Source organism: Chiloscyllium plagiosum, unplaced genomic scaffold (genome assembly GCF_037043375.1).
Source record: "Chiloscyllium plagiosum isolate Xiang-an unplaced genomic scaffold, Cpla_swu_hap1 HiC_scaffold_23, whole genome shotgun sequence".
In the NCBI taxonomy this organism is placed as follows: domain Eukaryota; kingdom Metazoa; phylum Chordata; class Chondrichthyes; order Orectolobiformes; family Hemiscylliidae; genus Chiloscyllium; species Chiloscyllium plagiosum.
The window spans coordinates 28,105,739-28,125,710 of NW_028270161.1; the positions used below are offsets into that span (position 1 = coordinate 28,105,739).

The 19,972-nt window shown below is 39.2% G+C and overlaps 3 protein-coding genes across 8 annotated transcripts in view; 1 reads left to right on the forward strand and 2 right to left on the reverse strand.

The window, feature by feature from the left end:
- Positions 1–6,511, reverse strand: part of fam185a (family with sequence similarity 185 member A) — a 93,027-nt gene extending 86,516 nt beyond the window's left edge. The window contains exons 1-2 of one of the 3 annotated variants that reach the window (XM_043713826.2): positions 6,022–6,507; positions 4,066–4,175 (exon numbers count right to left, since the gene is read on the reverse strand). In XM_043713826.2, coding sequence (XP_043569761.1) covers positions 4,066–4,175; positions 6,022–6,457 — 546 coding nt within the window. In that variant the 5' untranslated portion in view covers positions 6,458–6,507. Of the gene's footprint in view, positions 1–4,065; positions 4,176–6,021 lie in introns of all 3 variants that reach the window. The other 2 variants (XM_043713830.2, XM_087999508.1) reach the window with 2 other exon arrangements.
- A 920-nt stretch (positions 6,512–7,431) lies between these two features.
- The window catches only part of ccdc146 (coiled-coil domain containing 146), a 145,387-nt gene continuing 132,846 nt past the window's right edge, over positions 7,432–19,972 (forward strand). For 3 of the 4 annotated variants that reach the window (XM_043713818.2, XM_087999510.1, XM_087999511.1), the window contains exons 1-2: positions 7,432–7,534; positions 13,229–13,377. In XM_043713818.2, coding sequence (XP_043569753.1) covers positions 13,234–13,377 — 144 coding nt within the window. In that variant the 5' untranslated portion in view covers positions 7,432–7,534; positions 13,229–13,233. Of the gene's footprint in view, positions 7,535–8,133; positions 8,255–13,228; positions 13,378–19,972 lie in introns of all 4 variants that reach the window. The other variant, XM_087999509.1, reaches the window with a different exon arrangement.
- Positions 14,408–19,675, reverse strand: fgl2a (fibrinogen-like 2a). Its single transcript, XM_043713823.2, has 2 exons — positions 18,998–19,675; positions 14,408–16,932 (listed from the first exon to the last, which is right to left on the reverse strand). The coding sequence occupies exons 1-2, from the start codon at positions 19,587–19,589 to the stop codon at positions 16,223–16,225; spliced, it is 1,302 nt and encodes a 433-aa protein (XP_043569758.2). The 5' UTR covers positions 19,590–19,675; the 3' UTR covers positions 14,408–16,222.

Genomic DNA, 19,972 nt, shown 5'->3' on the forward strand with positions numbered 1-19,972 from the left:
GGCACTACGCTGGATCTCATGATTCAACCAGATCAGAGCATTCACAATATTATTCACATGGTTTGGGATATGGTCATCATTCCCAGAAAAGTGGCTTGTTGAGCATCTTTCTCTCCTTTCATTAGTGAAAGGCATTCATCAGGGTAGATCACAAGTGTCCGTTCGGGATTTTTAAAAGCTTTGGGGTCCAGGGTCCGACCCCACTTTGTCACATCGGATCGGACTTTAGTACATTGCCGCAGAAGGTTAATGGGTCCCTAAGCTTCACTATGGAGTGCATCAGACTGTCACATTCCGATCAATTGTACTGTGTGGAATCATTCCTGTACCTCTTGCAGAAGCAATTATCATATCTGATTCTGCACGGGCTAGGGCTGGGGATAATCCTTTCAGCATATGCCAACGACATGCTCATGTTCATGGATCTAGCTCACTTGTGAAGGATGTGCAAGTGCCAAGACGTCTACTCTGCACCGTACTCTGAGACTCACCTAGTGTAAATGTTGAGGATTTCTGGTTTATCCATGGTGGATGGACATCTGCTGGAGGAGCTCTGGTACTTAACGTGGAGTACCATTCACCTCCTCTACCTGGGAGCCCATCTTTGCTCTGCTGGAGTTCACCAGTAGGTGTGCATTCCACTAACAAGTCCAGGAAGGAGAGTGTGTAGTTGTTCTCCTCTTCTTTAGGTGAACTTTATTCTGGTGAGGATGTTATTGATGTGTTGAGTCCTAGTATTCACTTCATCCAATACTGTGGCAATAGTATTCTTGGCGAGGTCAAAGTTTATAGATGTAAAGAGTGCTATTACATCAAATGGCGTCAATTCCTGTGGGAGCTGCTACTACACATTGTCTACTTCGCCAACTTTGCCTACCGCAGGCTTTGCTTTGGCGTGATGTTTTGCCTTCCAGTGGCAGAGATCGCCAGTGGAGAGCCCTCTACAAATGGTTCCATCCCTATTCAATTGGGAATCTGAAGTGCAGACTGCTGCACGTGGCAATCCTGTGCAATTGTGAATTGAGTAAGTTCAGTGGGTGCCAAGCCACATGCTGTTTTTGTGGACTGGAGGAAATAGTTTTACATTATATATATCAAAATGTTTCTGTTTGCAGTCGCTTTTTAGTTTTTTTAAAAAAGAAGTTGCTCCTTAAATTTTGGTTGCAAGTCTGTCCCACACTCCTGATCTACAGACACCTGGTGCAGCAAGGAGCAATCATCTCATGATTCTGTTCCCGGACCTGGCAATGTGGTCATCAAAAGGTCCAGGTAGTGGACTGTGGACAGACTTATTGATCCTGACTGTCTGTCTGTCCCTCTTTCATGGTCATGTCCACACTTGGGTATTCCAGAAGAAACGAGTGAGGGAGTGAGTCAGACAAGGGGAAGCGAGCGGGAGCAAGAGAACAAAGTACTCTTAGGCACAATAGCGGCCTTTAGAGACCGGTGGGCATCACAGAGGCTGGGGTGCATCATCAGCCCAGACAATATGATTTTAATTTAATAAGGTTTTGTTTTTATTATACAAACTTTCATTCAAATGCTAAATTGTGTTTTATTTTGATACAGTGCCCAAGCAAAGGCTGTTTCATTATTATTTGACTTCATATTTCAAAAAGAGTTGAGGAAGCTTTATTTTGTACCTAACCCAATTTGTACCTGCCCTGAGTGTGTTTATGGGACAGTGTTGAGATAGCTTTACTTTCAACTTAAAAAGGCAGTTTTACTTTCATGTTAAAAGAGTAGAAGGATCTTTATTCTGCATCTAACACTGTTCTGTACCTGTGCAGAGAGTGTTCGATAGAGATAGTATCATGGGACCTTTATTTCTGTTTGAAAGAATCAGAATAGCTTTACATTATCTAATTTTGTGCTGTCCCTGTCATAGAGCCATAAAGCCATACAGTCACAGAGCATGGAAACAGACCTTTCAGTCCAACTCATCCATACCAACTAGGTTTCCCAAACTAAATTAGTCCCATTTGCCTGTATTTCGCCCATATCCCTTTAAACTTTTCCTATTTGTTTACTCATCCAAATATCCTTTTAATGTCTTGGAGATGTTTGACACAGACTGTATGGAGGCAGCTTTATTTTCAGTTTTAAAAAGTAGAAACAGCATTCTTATGTATCTAACCCTGTGCTGTACCTGTCCTGAGAGGGGTCGATGGCGACAGTGTCAATGAAGCTGGACTTTCAGACAGGAAGCATTACTCTGTATCTAAGCCCATGCTGTTCCTGTCCTGGAAGTGTTCAATGGGGCAGTGTAGCAGGAGCATCTAACCCCATGTTTCACCTGTCTAGGCAGAATTTAATGAAGACAAACAGGGTGGAGGGAGTATTACCTTCAGTCTACAAATATAGGGAAGGTGATGACCTCATGGTATTATCACTGGACTACTAATCCAGAGTCCTGGGTAACGTTCTGGGGACCTTGGTAACATCCTGCCGCAGCAGAGGATGGGTTTTGAATTTAATAAAAATCTGGATTAAGAGTCTAACGGTGACCATGCATCCACTGTCAATTGTTGGAAAATCCCATCTGGTTCACTCATGTTTCTTAGGGAAGGAAACTGTCATCCTTACCTAGTCTAGCCAACATGTGATCTACAGCAACAAGGTCGTCTCTTAACTACCCTCTGGGCAATCTGGCCAATAAATGCTGCTAAGTATAAATGCAGGCTTAGCCAGCAATGCCCACATCCTGTGAATGAACTTAAAAGAAAGCTTTGCTCTGTATTTAACCTTATGCTGTCCTGTAAGTGTTTGATGGGGAAAGTATAGAGGGAGCTTGAAAGGGTTTAAAAGGGTAGAAAATTTTTACTTTCAAGAGTAGAGGGAACATATTCTGTATCTAACCCTGCGCTGTACCTGACCTGGGACTATTCAATGAGGGCACTGTCAAGGGACACTTATTTTCAGTCCAAAAGAGTAGAGAGTGCTTTACTCTGCATCTAACCTCATGTTGTCCCTGCACTTAAGAGATTTTGATGGAGACTGTTTTGAGAAACAATTACTTTGTTTAAAAAGTTTAGGGGGGGGGCTTTACCTTCCATTTACTTTTGTAAAAAAAAACAGCAGAGACAGCTTTACTCTATCGAACCCAGTGCAGTAGCTGTCCTTGAACCGTTCAATGTGGACAAAGTAGAGAGCTTTACTTTACATTGAAAAGAGTGCAGGCAGCTCTAACTTCGGTTTTAAAAGGTAGTGAAGCTCTACTTTCTAATAACGTTTAGTTGAAAAAGAGTAGATAGAGCTTTACTCAGTTTCTACTCCAGTCATGGGGATGTCCGAGGTGGACAACAGAGGTAGCATTACTCTATATCTAACCCAGGCAGTCACCGTACTGGGAGTGTTTGATGGAGACTGTGCAGGAGGTTTGCTTTCAGCTTAAAAACAGTAGGGGTAGTTTTACTCTGCATCTAATCCCATGTTTCATCAGGCCTAGGAGTGTCTGATGGGGAGAATGCTGAAGGATTTACTTTCAGTTTAAAAGAGCAGAGTAAACTTACTCTGGTCAACTTTATACTGGACCTGGTTATAAGTGTTTAAGGGGGACAGTGTTATTACTTGCAGTTGAAAAGTATAGGAGCTTTTCTCTGTATCTAAGAATGTGCAGTTCCTCTCCTGGCTTTTTTTAGATTAGATTACTTACAGTGTGGAAACAGGCCTTTCGGCCCAACAAGACCCTCCGAAGACAATCCACCCAGACCCATTCCCCTACACCTAACACGAGAATCAATTTAGCATGGCCAGCATCTCCTCACCTGCACATTTTTTGGACTGTGGGAGGAAACCCAGGCAGACATGGGGGGAAATGTGCAAACTCCACACAGGCAGTTGCCTGAGGTGGGAATTGAACCTGGGTCTCTGGTGTGATGAGGTAGCAGTGCTAAGCACTGTGCCACCATGCTGCCCATGGAATTTTATTAATCTTGTCACCACTAATACAATTCCATAATGTTGACAAGTCTAGTAATTTTGTGGATGTTGCCATTATTTAGAGACTAAACTAAAACACCAAATTGAAAAACATTCAAACAGTTCTGAGAAAAAAAATCATACCTTTAACGAGTTCAGAATACTGTGTCCTTTTTCAGTCTCTATATAGCAGTTATCACTCTCCATTTTTTTTATTTTGACACATCCTTTATGAAAGGTGCTAATGTCCAAGTCTGCAAACAGAAAGTTTTAAAATTATTTTTAAAAAAGAAAATAAGTCACAACACACAAAGTCAGCTGTTTACATTACTAAATACAATATATTATGCAATTACAGTGCATTTTACAAGAAATAGGAATAAATGGGAAAAGGGAATGTTTAGTTGAATAAGCTTCCCTGCAGTACTAGTAGAGAAAAGAAAACCTCCCACCTGGGCCCAGAAGAGCTTGAGGTGACAAAGAATTGGGAAAGATGATAACTTGGAAGTCAACGTACAACTTCACTGTCATTATCTTACCATCAAAAGATTAGTTCCGAGAAAGTTCACTAGACTGATTCTTGAATTGAAAGGGTTGTTTTACATAGAAAGATTGAGTCATTATAGCTGAGGAAAATGAAAAGCGGTTTTATTGAAGTAAAAGGAAGCTTGTCAGAGAGATGCCGGGAAGATGTTCCCTTTCAGGGGAATATGTCTAGAAGTGAGGGCAATTTCAAAAGGAAGGGACTCTCATTCAAGATTGATGAGAAGGAATCTCTTCTCTTAAATGAGTCATAAGTCTTTTGACTTCTTTTCCAAAGGGAGCAGTGGAGGAAAGTTCATTGAATGCATTCAAAGACGAGTTAGATAACTCTTTAATGCATCAAAAATTTAAGCATTATGGGAACAGGGAGGAAATTGGGATGAAGACATAAACCATAAATGGCAGCAATGGTTCAAAAGGACCATGTAAGCTACTATCTTATTTCACAAACTTCTAACTAAAGAACATGAATAAACACATACCTAAAAACAACACACAAAGCAGACAAAATACTTTTTCCCTCCTCCTCAAAGATGCGACTAATGTATCAGCTGGGGCTCACCACTGAGAGCTGTGGGCAGAATCCTTGTGTATATTTAAAGCTAAGATAGATTCTTGATCTGGAAGGGAATCAAGGGTTATGGGGAAAAGGGAAAAGTAGACGTGAGGATTGTCAAATTGCCATAATTCAATCGAATAGTGGAGTATTCCTAATGAGCTAAATTGTTCCTATTTCGTAGGTGATCTGTCAGATCAGATATTCAAGGCTGACCCTAGCAGCTCAAGCGCACAAATAAACTCCTAAAAAAATGCTGAAACTCTGAAGCAAAACACAGTGAGTAAAGTGATTTTCACAAATGAGTCTAATGCTAAAACCTATGTCCTCTCTTGAATAAGAGCATGTTTTCATTGTTAGTTCTAGAGGAGAAAGTGAGGTCTGCAGATGCTGGAGATCAAAGCCGAAACTTTATTGCTGGAACAGCACAGCAGGTCAGGCAGCATCTAGGGAACAGAAGATTCGACGTTTCGGGCACATGCCCTTCTTTAAGATTCGACGTTTCGGGCACATGCCCTTCTTCCTGAAGAAGGGCATGTGCCCGAAACGTCGAATCTTCTGTTCCCTAGATGCTGCCTGACCTGCTGTGCTGTTCCAGCAATAAAGTTTCGGCTTTGTTAGTTCTAGAACCTCAATGTGTGCATGTTACATCTTTTCTGCATAAACAGTAACTAATTAACTTGGAATCCCCTTGGGATATAGTGAGGGTGCAAATAATTTTCCACTTAATTACACTAACCCTTTTATATTGGTTCCAAAACATCCATGGTAACTTCAAAACACCAATAAAAACGACTATATCATTCTTTTGAACATATGTGGGGGGGGGGGGGGAAGCAGATTTACAGAAGTCGTCAAGAAAACACATACGCTAAGCCAAAACTACCTTTTTGCCCCCTGCATCACAATAACATTTGGACTTTAAACTACAAAGTTTTGCTAAAAAAGACTGGCCCACTTGCAACACAAAAAGGGAGTTCAGTTTCACAAAATGCACTCACCAAACTTTACCGGAGTTACCAGATCAATGAGAGTATCGCTACTAATGTTTTCAGAAGTCACCACCATCTGTTTCAGAGCCTTGTCATACTTGACCAGAACATCGTCCATATTCTCCCCTTGGTTTGGAGAAATTAGCTCAACGAAAGCGCGGTCAGCCGACGGGTAGCCGTGCGGGTCCAGCGGTTTCACCGACACATCGCAGGGCAGACGGACCTTCAAAGAGCCGAAGGGATCCACCAGCAGAGTCCAGCGTTTCAAGACGCTGCCCTTGTGCCGTGAGTCCAGGCGGCGGGTGCCCGACACCGACCTCCAAGGCCGCAGACGGACAAAACACGGGCCGCCCTCCCTCAGCAAAAGCGCTGGCCAGGCTCGGCGGAAAAACAGAGGCAAGGAAGCCATGCTGGAGCCGGTACGAGGGACAGAGCACCGGATCATCGACAGCTCAGAGCAAACCCTGTTGTTGTTGTTTTTGTGTGTAGCGGACAAAGTGCTGTCGGGAGTTGAAGTCCGCGCACGCGCTCTTTAACAGGACGGTTGCGGACTACAATTCCCACAATGCAGTACAAACGGCTAAGCAGGCCAAGCATTGCACAGAGCAATGTCTGTTGTGAACATCCGTACAATAAAAATGATGTGGAGGTGCCGGTGTTGGACTGGGGTGGAAAAGTTAAAAATCACACGACACCAGGTTATACTCCAAAAGGATTATTTGGAAGCACTAACTGGAAGCGCTGCTCCTTCGTCAAGGTAGCTACTGGGACAGGATCACAAGACACAGGATTTATAGCATACGATCACTACGCCATACAGTACACACACAGTCACACCTTCTCACATGCATATACTCCCTCACACTCTCTCTCACATACGAATCTATGCGGTGAAATTCCATTTGTAAATTTGAATTTGCAGATACATTCTATTTTGTTCAAAAAGCACACAATCTGGAGACAGCTGTCAAAGAGGTATCTTATAAATTCCTACTTTGGAAATTAAAAACAGTCTGACAAATACAAACGGAGTTGAAACATGGCCTCACACCTAAAATGTATTGTCTGACCTAAGGTGTCAATTGTTGATGTAATTCAAGGAAATGTATACAAAATATGCGAATTTTTACAAAAAGTCTTCCGATAAATATCTGCCGAAGGGTTCATAACTGGGCTCAGCGGATTTCTTTATTATAATTTGAAGAATAGTTGATGAAAAACTTAATGCTGCAATATAAATAAAGGAAGTACCATTAAGTCGCATTAACAGTGCAGTGCATGAGGGGATCTGGTTTATTTTAGTGGCTTTGCTATTGGTCCAGATGCATCCCTTACTGCCCAATGGTTGAGCGCGAATGAAGTGTATGTGTGGTTGCCTTGGAGATGACGTTTGTTGACCACGCACTGGAAGAGGATACCGAAGAGTGTCAGCAGCTCCTCGGGTAACGTCTCAAAGGCGAGGGCTTCAAATCGAGACGGCACAGAACAAAAAACAAAACTACCAGAAAGGCGCTGATTACAGGTTTAATCCGCAAACTCTAGTACTGATGTTCTGACCTACAGCATCACCAATGTGCTTCCTCCCTGTGTGCGCTGACCATCCTCACCCTCCTCAAGGCCCTGTGTGCACTGACCACCCTCAACCCCCCCTCATGGCCTTGTCTGCACTGACCTCCCCTGCCCTGTCTACACTGACCTACCCCCCCCCCCCCCCCCCACACACACACACACAAACACAGCCCTGGATACACTGACCTCCCCACTACCCTATGTGCACTGACCTCCCTTGCCCCAACAATCCTGCCCTGATCCACCCTGCCCTGTGTATACTAACCATACCTACTTTCTTCACAGCCCAGTCTACACTGACCCCCCCTTCCTGCCATGTGTGCACTGACCACCTCTCAGCCTTGAGTGCAGACTTCCTCCTGCTCTGTGTGCACAGACCACCCCAGCTCTGCCATGTCTGCACTGATTCACCCTGTCCTGTGTATACTGACCACATCACCCTGCATACACAGCACAATTCCCACACCGATCCTGTGCTCACTCACCTCCTTTGCGGAGACAGGAGGTGAATTACTCAATGCAGAGTTCTAAGCCTCTGATTTTCTCTTGTAGCCACAGAACTTATATAGAGACAAAAAAGCTGCAGGTACTGGAATCCAAGGTAGACAAGCAAGAGGCTGGAAATACACAGCAAGCCAGGCAACATCAGAAGGTGGAGAAGTCAATGTTTCAGGTGTAACTCTTCTTCGGGAGTTATTTAGCCAGTCTACTTAAAATTTTCAGTGAATATTGATCTCTAGGATGTTGTTTGTGGCTTTCAGTGATGGAAATGTCATTAAATGTCATGGACAGATGGTTGGATTCTCTCTTGTTGGAGATGGTAATTACCGGGGGAAAATATAATTTTCCACTTATCATCCCAAGATAGGATTTTGCTCAGGTTTTGCTGCATATGGACATGAGCTTATTCATTAGCTGAAGAGTTGTGAACATTGTTGAACATTATGCAATTGTCAACAACATCTCCACTTCTTATCTTCTGATCAAGAGAAAGTCATAGAAACAGCTGAAGACAACTGAGTCGAGAATACTACATTGAGCAACTCTTGCAGTGATGTCATGTTGTTCAGTTTCTTTTGTGTTATAGCATGACTTCAACCAATGTAGATTCATCCACCTAGTTCCTATTGACTCCAGTTTGCTAAGGTTTCTTCATGCATAATCAGTCAAACGTTGTGTTGATGTTGACAGTCAGTCTCAACGCACCTCTGGAGTTTTGCTGTTTTGTTCATGTTTCGACCAAGACTGTAATGGTTCAGGAGTTAAGTCAACCATCATTTACAGTAGGAGGTGGTGGGATTGCACAGCTTAGATCAAATCTATTGGTTGTAGAATTTCTTCACTTTGTCAAAGAAAACTGCTTATATGAAGTGGTCCTATAGTTGTCTTTTTAAGTGGCCTGCAAGTGAATTGATGAGGTGTACTGATGGTCATGAAGAGTTGGCAAATGTCAGATGCCAATATCCATTGATGAGGGAGCGCATGAATCTAGTGTTCATCGATCATGTCATGAGATGTTGTTTACTGCTGAGCAACATAGAGACTCCTTACAGCCAACAGTGAGCTGAAGTCATCAGATACCCATTCCAATCCACGTCAAGGTTTCTTGATATACATCTTGTTCACCGCGTTTGAGTAAAATCGGAAGCTGAATATTAATGAGGTAATTTAGGCCATTAATAAGGCGTTTAACAAGCTGTAATCCCCCTTTATTGGAAACTCTTCACTGCCAAATGAAACACTTATCTCACCACTTGTAAAAAGCTTAAAAGATGCTCCTGATGTTGATTTAAGCTTTGTTAGACTTCTCATCCGCTTTGGCCATAAATCTTTGCCATTGGTCAGACCTTATAAGATGTTGCCTTTAACGTTTTTTTTTGTATGCATTGTACCTCACTGTTGCCTGCACAGTGATGGTCATCCTTCAATTTGATAGTTGATCAGGTACTCAGGTCATTTCTTGTAGAACTGATTCCTTTTAAGTTTTATGGGTTGTTCTGTCTTTTCCTTACATGAAGGAAGAGACGTGAAGGAAAGAGGATGCTGTCTGCAGGCTGGACATTTTCTGATGAAGGGTTACTGGACTTGAAAAGTTAACTATTTTGCTCTCAGTAGCTGATGCCAGACCTGCTGTGTTTCTCCAACACTCTCTGTTTTTGTTTCAGATTGCCAGCTTTTAGAGTTCTTTGTATTTATTTTAGTTGAGAAGTCATTTCCTCTCTCATTCTTTTTGATTTTTGCAATGGTAAAATAGTGATGTTGTGTATACAGTGATGGTTACCCTTCCATTTGATGGTTAATCAGATACCTTGGTCTTCTCTTGTATGACTTATTTATTTTAAGCTGTCTGACTTTCTACCCACATGAAGAGAGAGAAGTGAGGGAGAGAGCTTGCTATATGTTTTCACTCTCTGCTGCTCTTGGCACATAGAACTTTTGCTTAACCAGACTACTTTGCAAGGCAAAACCTTAAGTCAAAAATCCTCAACATCCCTTTCTTTTTGGTTTCAGAAAGAAACATTGTATGGCACAGCTCATTGTGCAACACTTGTTTTCAAGTTGCAAAACCTATCTGTTTTTCAATTAATGTAGTCTAACTTCCATTTGACTTTCTTGTCCAAGAAAGTAAAAACTATGTGGTCTTTTACAACTGATCCTTGTGGATATTAGGCCAATGTCAGGTGCACAGATGTGGGTCACTTGCACTTTCACTGCCACAACATGAAGGAACTTTCTCTCCTGGAGGATATGCATGTCTATGATTCTCTCAAGAATTGTGGAGGATAATCAGTGAAAATATTTAAAGAGGAGGTAGATAGATTTTAGAAATAAAAGGGAATTGAGGATGATGAAAAGCTGGCATGAAAGAGGAGTTGTGGCCTGGGGCGGATCAGCCATGACCTTGTTGAATAATGGAACAGCCTTAAGAGGTCAAATGGCTTACTCCTGCTCCATTCTTTTACATTCTTATGTTCTTATAGTGAAATGGTTATCTAATAATCAAAATGTTCAGGAAGTGCTTTGATGAAAATTACTCAATCTCACAATTCTCAGTACTTGAAATGCTATTTAAATTCCAACAATGCTACGCAATAATTTGCAATTTGGCCTGTTTGGTAAGTGTTTCAGTGACACTTTCTTTACGCTGCTTTATGAATCACAATACCTTGTTGTTAAAAAAATACTATGATTCAATTTTTGCTAAGTCAGAGAAAATAGAGTAAAAGTATAATAAATATCTGAAACTGGTCCGTAGTTCCAAACTGTGTGAAGTGTTTCTCAGATCACTGGAGGACCAGAATGAAAAGGTTTAAGAGCTGATAATTTAAAGAGAAACTATCTTAAGATCTAAATCCAGTCATGTTCAATCTTATTCAGTTCCAATCTGCGCTTCCAAGTTTTTACTTCTGATAATACTGACCAATTATTGCTCAGCAAATATAATCCAATCTTGTTGTCAATACTGTCAAAACCTTCTTTTCCTTAACAAATGTAAAATCTTGGGTTCATCTATTGTCAAATGCTGCCCACAATTCACTTTAACCTATCAGTCGCCATCCTCTTGAATCTTTCAATATGTTTCTCAAAGTTACCAGTGTTCCTAGTCCTAGCTGCTTCTCCAAGATGCAAGAATCAGATACTTTGATTCCCAATACTTGCAGATTGTAAGATCACTTCTATTACTCCTGAATCCCGAACCTTAATCCACCATCAAGCCTTCAGGCTATCTGCCTTCCCTATCCGACTCCTGAACATCACTTTTTTTTCATTCATTTGTTGGTGCAGCTGGCTGGGCCAGCAGTTATTGCTGAAACTTAACTGCCTTTGAGAAGGTGGTGGTGAGCTGCCTTTTGAACTGCTGCAGTCCACGTGATGTAGGCAGAGCCACAATGCTATTCAACACTAGGATTTCGACCTAGCAATACGGGTATACTGATATGACAGAATTGCTAGTCGTCATTTCCCATACCTGTGCAATCCCCATGCTTTCATCTTAACATCGTTAAAAATTGTGGAAATGACTCCCTAAAACTAATCATCTCACTACGTTTTTAGTTGATATTTATTCTCCTTCTTGTTAGCAGATCTGCCTTTAAACCTTATTTCCATGCAAGAATCCCAGTTCATTGCCACATATTTACCTTAGCTTCATTATATATGTCTTTGTCATTGTAACATCAAGGATGGGAATCCAATCTCTACTGATGCAATTTATCTCCATACAATCTGTATTACTATAACAATTCCATACTACTGTAGAATCCCACCAGGTGGCAGTATGTTCTCAGTGTGATAACAGTGTGATAAAGTAAAATCACAACAGTCCTACTGGACCATTATTTCTGAGAGCAATGGGGCCAATGAACACACCATCAGGCTCAGAGAGAGGGCCCATAAGCCTGCCTAGGACACTGGCATTGACTTACCAAGCCTCACTAGGGAGGCCTGAGTAGACCTCCTTGTTTCCATCCACAAAGTGTCCACATTCATATCAGGAATATTAATCTCTTCAGACACATTAATTTTTACAAAAAGTAGGAGTTGATGAGGTTTTCTTTTATTTGTTTCAGTGCTTTATTGTTTAAGTTTTAACCCTTCCTGCTATTTGGCAAAAAATGGAGTTGAGGAAAACTTCTTAAATTTGCTTTCTGTGCCAGCTTCTCTGAGAATTCTCTAAGTTGGGAGCAAATTCAGGTGCAGGCAGGGTCAATTTAAAGCTCAAAAATGTTACATCAGATCAGAAACATGGCATAATCCCACCTACTTCTGATTTATCCAGGGTGCATTTGAAGGAGGGGAGGGATATCTCCATGGTGCTGTTGGATAATTCAGGATAGGCAATAGTGAACCTAGTAGTATGCATTACAGGGACTATCAAGGTGGCTGTCAATGAAGATCCATTCATGGCTCTGTGTTCTTTTCCTCAAGTTGTGCTTATTTTCTTGTGTAAGGAGAAAACACTGTCATGACTCTGAAAAATGAATTGTGCAGAGTGGAAACAGTTGCACCAATTATAAGATAATTGATGAACGTCATTATTAGCCTATCAGATGGGTAAGTGAACATGTGTCTGAAAAATAAGCAATGAATGGAGCTGCAAGGTTTATTGGCCTGTGGGGTCCTGTACAGGAGAATGCTGGGGAAGTCAGAGTGTTGTTGTTGGCACTTATTCACCTTTTCTGTTCTCACAGCGTTATTCTATCTCTTGGGAAACTATATCCATGTTCCAGGGATATTCCTGTTTCTCATATTGTTGATAATTTCTATCCACATGTTCTTGGTTTGAAAGAGTGGCCTCTTATTCCTATCTGTTGAAAAACAATACTTTCCATCTTTACCCTGATTATGTGCACAGTGAGATGATTCATAAGTGGTCTTCTTACCCTGCCACCAATTGAAGCCCTCCATCAGGTAGGTTATTAATGCCCACTTAAAAGCCTCATTCCATCATTGTGTGGAGGATTTGCTTTGCAATGATCCCAAAGAGCAATTCCTGCCAGGGTTGGCAAGCTTCCTTAATGCCTGATCATGGAACCTGTTATCAAGACAGAAGTACCCACTGAGAGATACCTCCCTGCTCTTGCTACTACCACTCCTTCCTCTTTGTATTTATATGGTTTATATAATTTTTATATTCATACTCCAGGCGATATGAGTGAAGAGGAAAAAAAATCAGAAGATGATATTGATGAAGATGAAGAAGAAACTATCACAGCTGTAGCCCCAGCAGTAATCCTTCAAGAAGAGGAACCTGCAGATGTGACTACAAGTCCTGCTTTTCAGTGCCTGGATGAAGTAAGTTCTCGTCTATATTTATACTAACTAATGTTTATATGCTAATTTATATATGGAGGATAATTTTGCCTGAGTCTATCTTGCTCTGAACCCCTTGGGTGTTAATTTGATTTTTAATACTGGTGATAGAAAATCAGCATCACCTTCTGACTTGTGACTTGCAGATAAAGGGAAGACAGGAGTGTTAAGGAGATTCAGGAAATGGGGAATGGAATGACTGGGATAAGCTGGGAAAATGGTTAGTGAAGCCAGAATGAAATTGTGGTTGGGGGGAGAGAATTATGTAAGTGTATGAATTCAGCTGTTTCAGAAATTTCCAGTTCCAGGGAAAGTCAACTTTCTCTACAAAAAAAGGTTTTAAAAACAGAAGCTGCAATGGTAAGAATTAAAGTCAAGTTACATAACTCTGCAGACTCCACCAAATAAAATCAGAAGCAGTGGACCAAGAGCAATTCAGAAAAAATATTTGCAAGTCCCTCTGCCATCCCAGATTTTCACCAATGCAAAAGGAAGGGAGGGAGACAATTTTATTTTCTCCTCTGCCATGCCCAGTTTATTACTGAGGGTTAATAGCATTGGTTATAGGACCAAATGGTCCCATATTATCTAATGGGGTTGGGGAGGTAAGGTGGTGGAGTGGTGGTTGGAGGAGTGCAGCTGGAGGCACTGTACTAAGTTATTGCAGATGAGAAAAAATTACTGAAATTTTCAATGTAACTACCTTTGTAACCTTGGCTTTTTTGTGACTTTTCTACTTCAGTGGTGCTAATCATTGACAAGCCACCAATTTACCTCATCCATCATCCCTACATCACCCTACCCCTTCTCAGATCTCCTTACTTGTGTTTCTATTGTACTGCACTTTAACATCATTAATTACTTGTCAGTATGAAGACTTACCATGGTTCTGTTCTGCATCTCATAAACCCAGAAACAACAAAACAAGTTAATTTATTTTGATGGTATGGTTGAGGGAGGAATTTAGGTAAGTGCTCTTGAATGACATATATAAATAGAATAGATCACACCATTATCTGCATGTGCTTGCTTTATTATAGATATAATTGTATTGTACAGTTTTACAGAGCTTGTAACAGGCCTCACTGCTTATGGTAAATGCATTATAATGAGAATAGCTTAAACAAGTTCAGCTTTTTAATATATCTTTCAAAGACAGCATAGCACAATACAGTTATTTTAATTCTTTCATTGTCTCTGTCCTTAACATTAAATTGCTGAGTAAATATGCAAATTAATATGTTAACAGTGGACGACCATTTCCAAGATCAAGATATTCAGTGCAACCAGTAAAGATATAATTAAAGCTAAAATAACCAATTTGAATACTTATTAGCATAGCACAGTTAAATGGAAATTTCTATTATCTGCTATAATGAGAATACCATTAAAGTTATGAAATGATTCATTAGGATGACAAGGTGTCTTCTGAAGTTAATTCCTGCTAAATTTCTTTTAGATTAATTCTTCATTGAAAAGTCTATTTAATCATATACCTGAAATTCTTAAAAAATGAATAAAAAATAGATATCTTATTATTATTTCCATCCAACTCCTTAAAAAATGAGGGAGTAAAATTAATTTACACCCTTTTATGGACAAAGATTCAGAGTTGGAGGCACCCTGCACCCCAACTGTGAGGCCTGAGACATGCCTTTGGATGGATTTCAACATCTGGCATGTTGCCAGTGCCTGTTGACCTTAATTATACTCATTAACAACCAGTACAAATATTTTACACCCACATGTACACATATTTCTTTAACATGTTCTCTTTTCTATTGACGAGAACACTCATTTATATTTCATTTAATGTTTTACGATGCTTTTCAAAGTTATACAAAATTCAATGTTGAACCATAGAGAGATTGCTGAAACTTTGGTTAAAAAGATTGGTTTTGAGATGATTTTACCAGAAACATGGAGAAAAAAAAAAGATAACTGAAGGACTTGCGATCAATTTCAGAGAAATGTGACAGAAGAAGCCACAGGATGCCAGTCAGAAAACTGACAATTATAGGAGAGGCGATGAGGCAAAGGTAGGGTGAAGCAAGATCTTGGATGAATCTGAAAATGAGTACCAGGAATTAACATTCAATATATTGGAAGAGCAAGGTCAAACATAGATCAACAAACACAGTGTGATAGGTGATTGGGATTTAGTGCGAAAAAGAATGTGAATGGGTGATATTTTGACAAGTTGTTCTTAATGTAAATTAGAGAATTGAAAACTAGTTAGGAATCACTCAACTCAAGAGCTGTGAGACATGTATAGGTGGTGACAGTAATACTTGAAACAAGCTGTGGCAATAAGCAGTATTGCCGATGGAAAGGACATGGAGTTTGAAGCAAAAGAAAGCACTACAAATGCGAGAATACAACAGAAAATGATGAGAAATACTCAGCAGATCTTGCAGCATCTGTGGAGAGAGAAACAGAGTTCATGTTTCAGGTAAATTGCCTTTCTTCAAAGATGAGTTTGAAGCGCTAGATTGAACAAAACATCGATGTGTGAACAATTTGAATCACCCTGATTAAATAATTGAGAATATAGTTGAAGTTGGTGTTAAAGGAATAAAGTGAGATAGGAAACGATGACTTAATCTTCCTGGTGCTTGGCTGGAATAAGCTTTGACATGCATATGATTTAATTTTGGAGAGGCATCCTGACATTATAGAAATAGTCTAGTGGTTGTCAGAAATGATAGAGAATAGAGCTGGGTGTTACTAATATTGCAGGTTATACTGTAGAATACAGCTTTTAAAATGATTGTGTAGCGAAAGGTCTCCAATAGCATCATTAAAATATTTTGGCATTATTGTTACCTCATACCTGTGGCCGAAAAGCCTTAGGCCTGATGAGCATTCTTACTGACTTAAAAGAATGACGATAACCATTCAGAATTTCATTTGCTGCATTGTACCAAGTGCCCCAATAAATACCATTTCGTATGCCTCTGTAGAACTTTTTATAATATTTGCCATTGAGATTGGCTGACATGCAAGCATCAAACCACCAGCCAGAGCTATAATATGCCCCGCAGTTACCTGAAGAATAATTATCATTATCTTTATCTTTGGTGGTGAAATATTTTTGATCATGGTTGTAATTCTTGCCATTATGCAGTGCATCACCAGCTGTGCCTGAGAAATTCTTAACAGTCAGGCGATAATAATGATCTTCATCTGCAACGAAGAATTGATCATAAGAGGCATATTCTTTGATGCTGTTCCAGTCTTCCAATTCAATTCTTAAAATCATTTCCTTGGATTTTGTCAAAAAATGTATTTTGTCATTTCCCAGCCAAAATTCTGTCGAGAGATTCCCAAAACCATTTTTGTATTCAGCCCAAGTGCGATTAAAATCAACACTACCGTCTTTACGATTCTGCACCACTGTCCAACCTCCATTCTCAGTTTCCATATCACAATAAACTGAAAACCTTTCATTCAAGCTTTCACCAATTACATAGATACCGCTTTTCCGTTCTTTTAAGTTGTAATAATAATCTGAGCAATCTTGAGGATATTTTGTGGCTGAAAGAAAGTATAGAACTACGTCATTAATTTTCCTTTTTATTTCATACCAGCTTTAATGATGAGCTATTCATAAGTATATATTATAGCAATCTTTCTCAATATTAAATATAACACACTCAGAAAGGAGAAACCTTCTATTACAAATGTCTTTTTAAACAAGCAGGTACCATACAGATCTTAGTAAATTCTTAAGCAAAACCTTAATTGATGGTGATCAGTGTTTTAGTTGTTTCAGAATTCTACTTCCCTAACAATGAGATGATTTAGAAAACATTCATAAATGGTTACTCAAAAAGCACAAAATGCACCTTTTTCTCAGTTCTTTACTCATAATTAATAGTATCTTATTTATCTGTACTGTAAATGCTATGTTGCCAAATTACTTCCCTATTTCTGTGGTTTTAAACCAACCCAGTGCTGACAAAACCATGTTTGACAAGTAATACTTGGCTGCGGCGGGTGATACACAAGTTATGCACTTATACAAAACAAATAAAACAAACTAATTGTGTCTGTAAACAAAGCAAAATTTGCCAACAGTTTTAAAGAGAAAGATGACTCCTTGATTCAAATATAATTGGACTTCTGCAAATAGGGGAAATTAATTGAAGCAATTTCTGCAATTAAATATAAACAAGATGTGATGTGCAATTTGGTACCTCTAGGCCTCGAGATATTTTTTAGTATTAATAGTTTCAGTTCACAGTTAATCTAAAAAAGAGGCATTTCATTTATAAAGAGAGTGGATATAGGATATGTTTTACAGTAATCTTTAGTAAGCAGATAACCTCAGCAAACGGAAGTGTCATCTTTGGCCTTCTTAGTAATTTGTTTCTTTTTAAGTATATTTATTCACTTTTTTTCCATTGTCTAACATGCCAAACATGCCTGGCAGTTTTGGGTGGGAGATCACAGGACTACATGAAGTCTGTGAGTGCAATCTTCTATCCTCGCTGCTTGTCCATATGAATCATATCCAGAGTTGAAATCAGGCCCTCAGCTCAGGCAATCTTACACTTACCTGATAATGTGACTTGCAGCATGGTAAACATCTGCAAGTTTACAACATTGCAAAAAATAGGTCATGATTTAAGTAAGGTTAATGTTCTCCAGAAATTCTAAACTATATTATTACAAGTAGAAAGCATGGTAATTTAATGTACAAAATGTTTCCATTTATGAATGTTCACATTAATTTGCTGTGATGAAACTCACAAAAAATCCAATGCAATTGACATTAAAATTAAAAACCAAAAGAACTTTGGATGCTGTAAATCAGAAACAAAAGCAGAAATTGCTGGAAAAGCTGAGCAGGTCAGACAGCATTGGCGGAGCGAAATCAGAGTTAACATTTCAGGTCTAGTGACCTTTCCTCAGAAACCTTCCTCTGAGGAAGGGACACTGGACCTGAAATGTTAATCGATTTCTCTCCACAGATGCTGCCAGACCTCCTGAATTTTTCCATCAATTTCTGTTTTGGTTTCTGACATTAAAATGAATCAGGTAGAGATAATTTTTAGCTGATGGAAACACATGCATTATTGAAATATTTAATTTGTATCAGTTCACTGTTTAAGACTAGCAAGAAACTCCCTACTCATTATCACTAGTTAATTCAGAAAGAATGACCAACCAAACAAGCTTACTTAAAAAGTGAAAGGGAGTGATGATTAGGAATTTATAAGTGACATTATAACAACAATTTAATGAAAGCAAAACACAATTAATAGTATTTTACAAAATGTATATTACAGTATATTATATACTTTTTACATATTACAGCAAATTCTAGTTGAATTTGAAAATTAAAAATTTGGAAAATCATATTAGATATCCTAATATTTGACAGTTTATCAAGTAATAAAGTTTTTCATTATATAGTATATTTAAAATTCATGAACCGAAGTATTGCATTGTTCAATTTGTCCATTAAAGTATAATGCTAGAATTTCAAGTTTACATCTATTTATAATAGAGGAAAAGTTAGGAAAATCTTAGAAACTTTGATTGTTGGTATTTTTTATAGTTTTGTATTCTATATTTCACACATGGATTAACTTACCTTGTTGACCTTGAGCTTCACAAGTTGTAGAACACTTGTTGTTCAATGTATTCACTGTGTAGTTAATTTTTGAAAGCTCATTGTCAATATAGTGCAAAACATTGTCCATATTCAGAATACTTATCTTTTCTAAACGACCCTGAAGCACATTGATTTGATTTCTGGCTTTCTGTAATAAACCTGTTAGCTTAATAATTTTTTCCTCCAACAATGATATTCTCTTGGTATCCTTCCTTCCATCTTCTATATCTCCAGTAGCTTGCTTATGACTAATAGGCTTTTTCTGTTTTGCTTCCAGCCACCTATTCTTCATCTTATTGACTGTTGCTGTTAGACTTTTCACTTGTTTGATGGTCTGTTTGAGGAGTTTTGTCTCTTTGGGAAGCTGAACGGTGAGAGGTGGAAGGTTGACCTTATAACTACAGACTTCATCTTCATCACACTCTGTGCGCTTCAGCTTGATGGCACAGGCTCCATTTTCATTTTGTTTTCTGGAATTTGTGAATCTGCTGGTATTGCTGTATTCCACAGAAGCCTCAATACATAGAATTAATCCAATATTCAAGAAAACAAATGCAACAGCAGTCTTCATTATGTTCCACTAACAGTGAAGTGAAAATGCTTTATAGTTGTTAGAAGTAATGCTGTGCTGTCAGTACCCCAGCACTGACTAACAGGAAGTCACTGTTCAAGCTGCTAAGGATATTAATATTGTAGGTGGGTGTTCAGTTGTGATATCTATCTGTCACTCTTCATTATTGACAGTCACTTAGCCTGCCTACATGAAATGAAAATTACTTCAGTTACTAAACAGTATGGCGGAACATTTTATATTTAACAGAATGTAAATGCTGTTTTTCTGCTTTAAGTATGTATACTACACATTTCTGTTGCAGGCAAGTGTGCCAGAGATTTGATCTGTAGTGAATTTTTTGGACACAACAGGTAACCAAAATGGTTTATGCACCATACATG

What these genes read in the sequence shown, in the direction of transcription:
- fgl2a (XM_043713823.2), bottom strand. Translation starts at nt 19,589, where the DNA reads ATGAAGACTGCTGTTGCATTTGTTTTCTTGAATATTGGATTAATTCTA. An exon ending in TGAAGCTCAAGGTCAACAAG is followed by an intron (nt 16,933 to 18,997) that starts GTAAGTTAATCC and finishes ACTTTCTTTCAG; the next exon opens with CCACAAAATATCCTCAAGAT.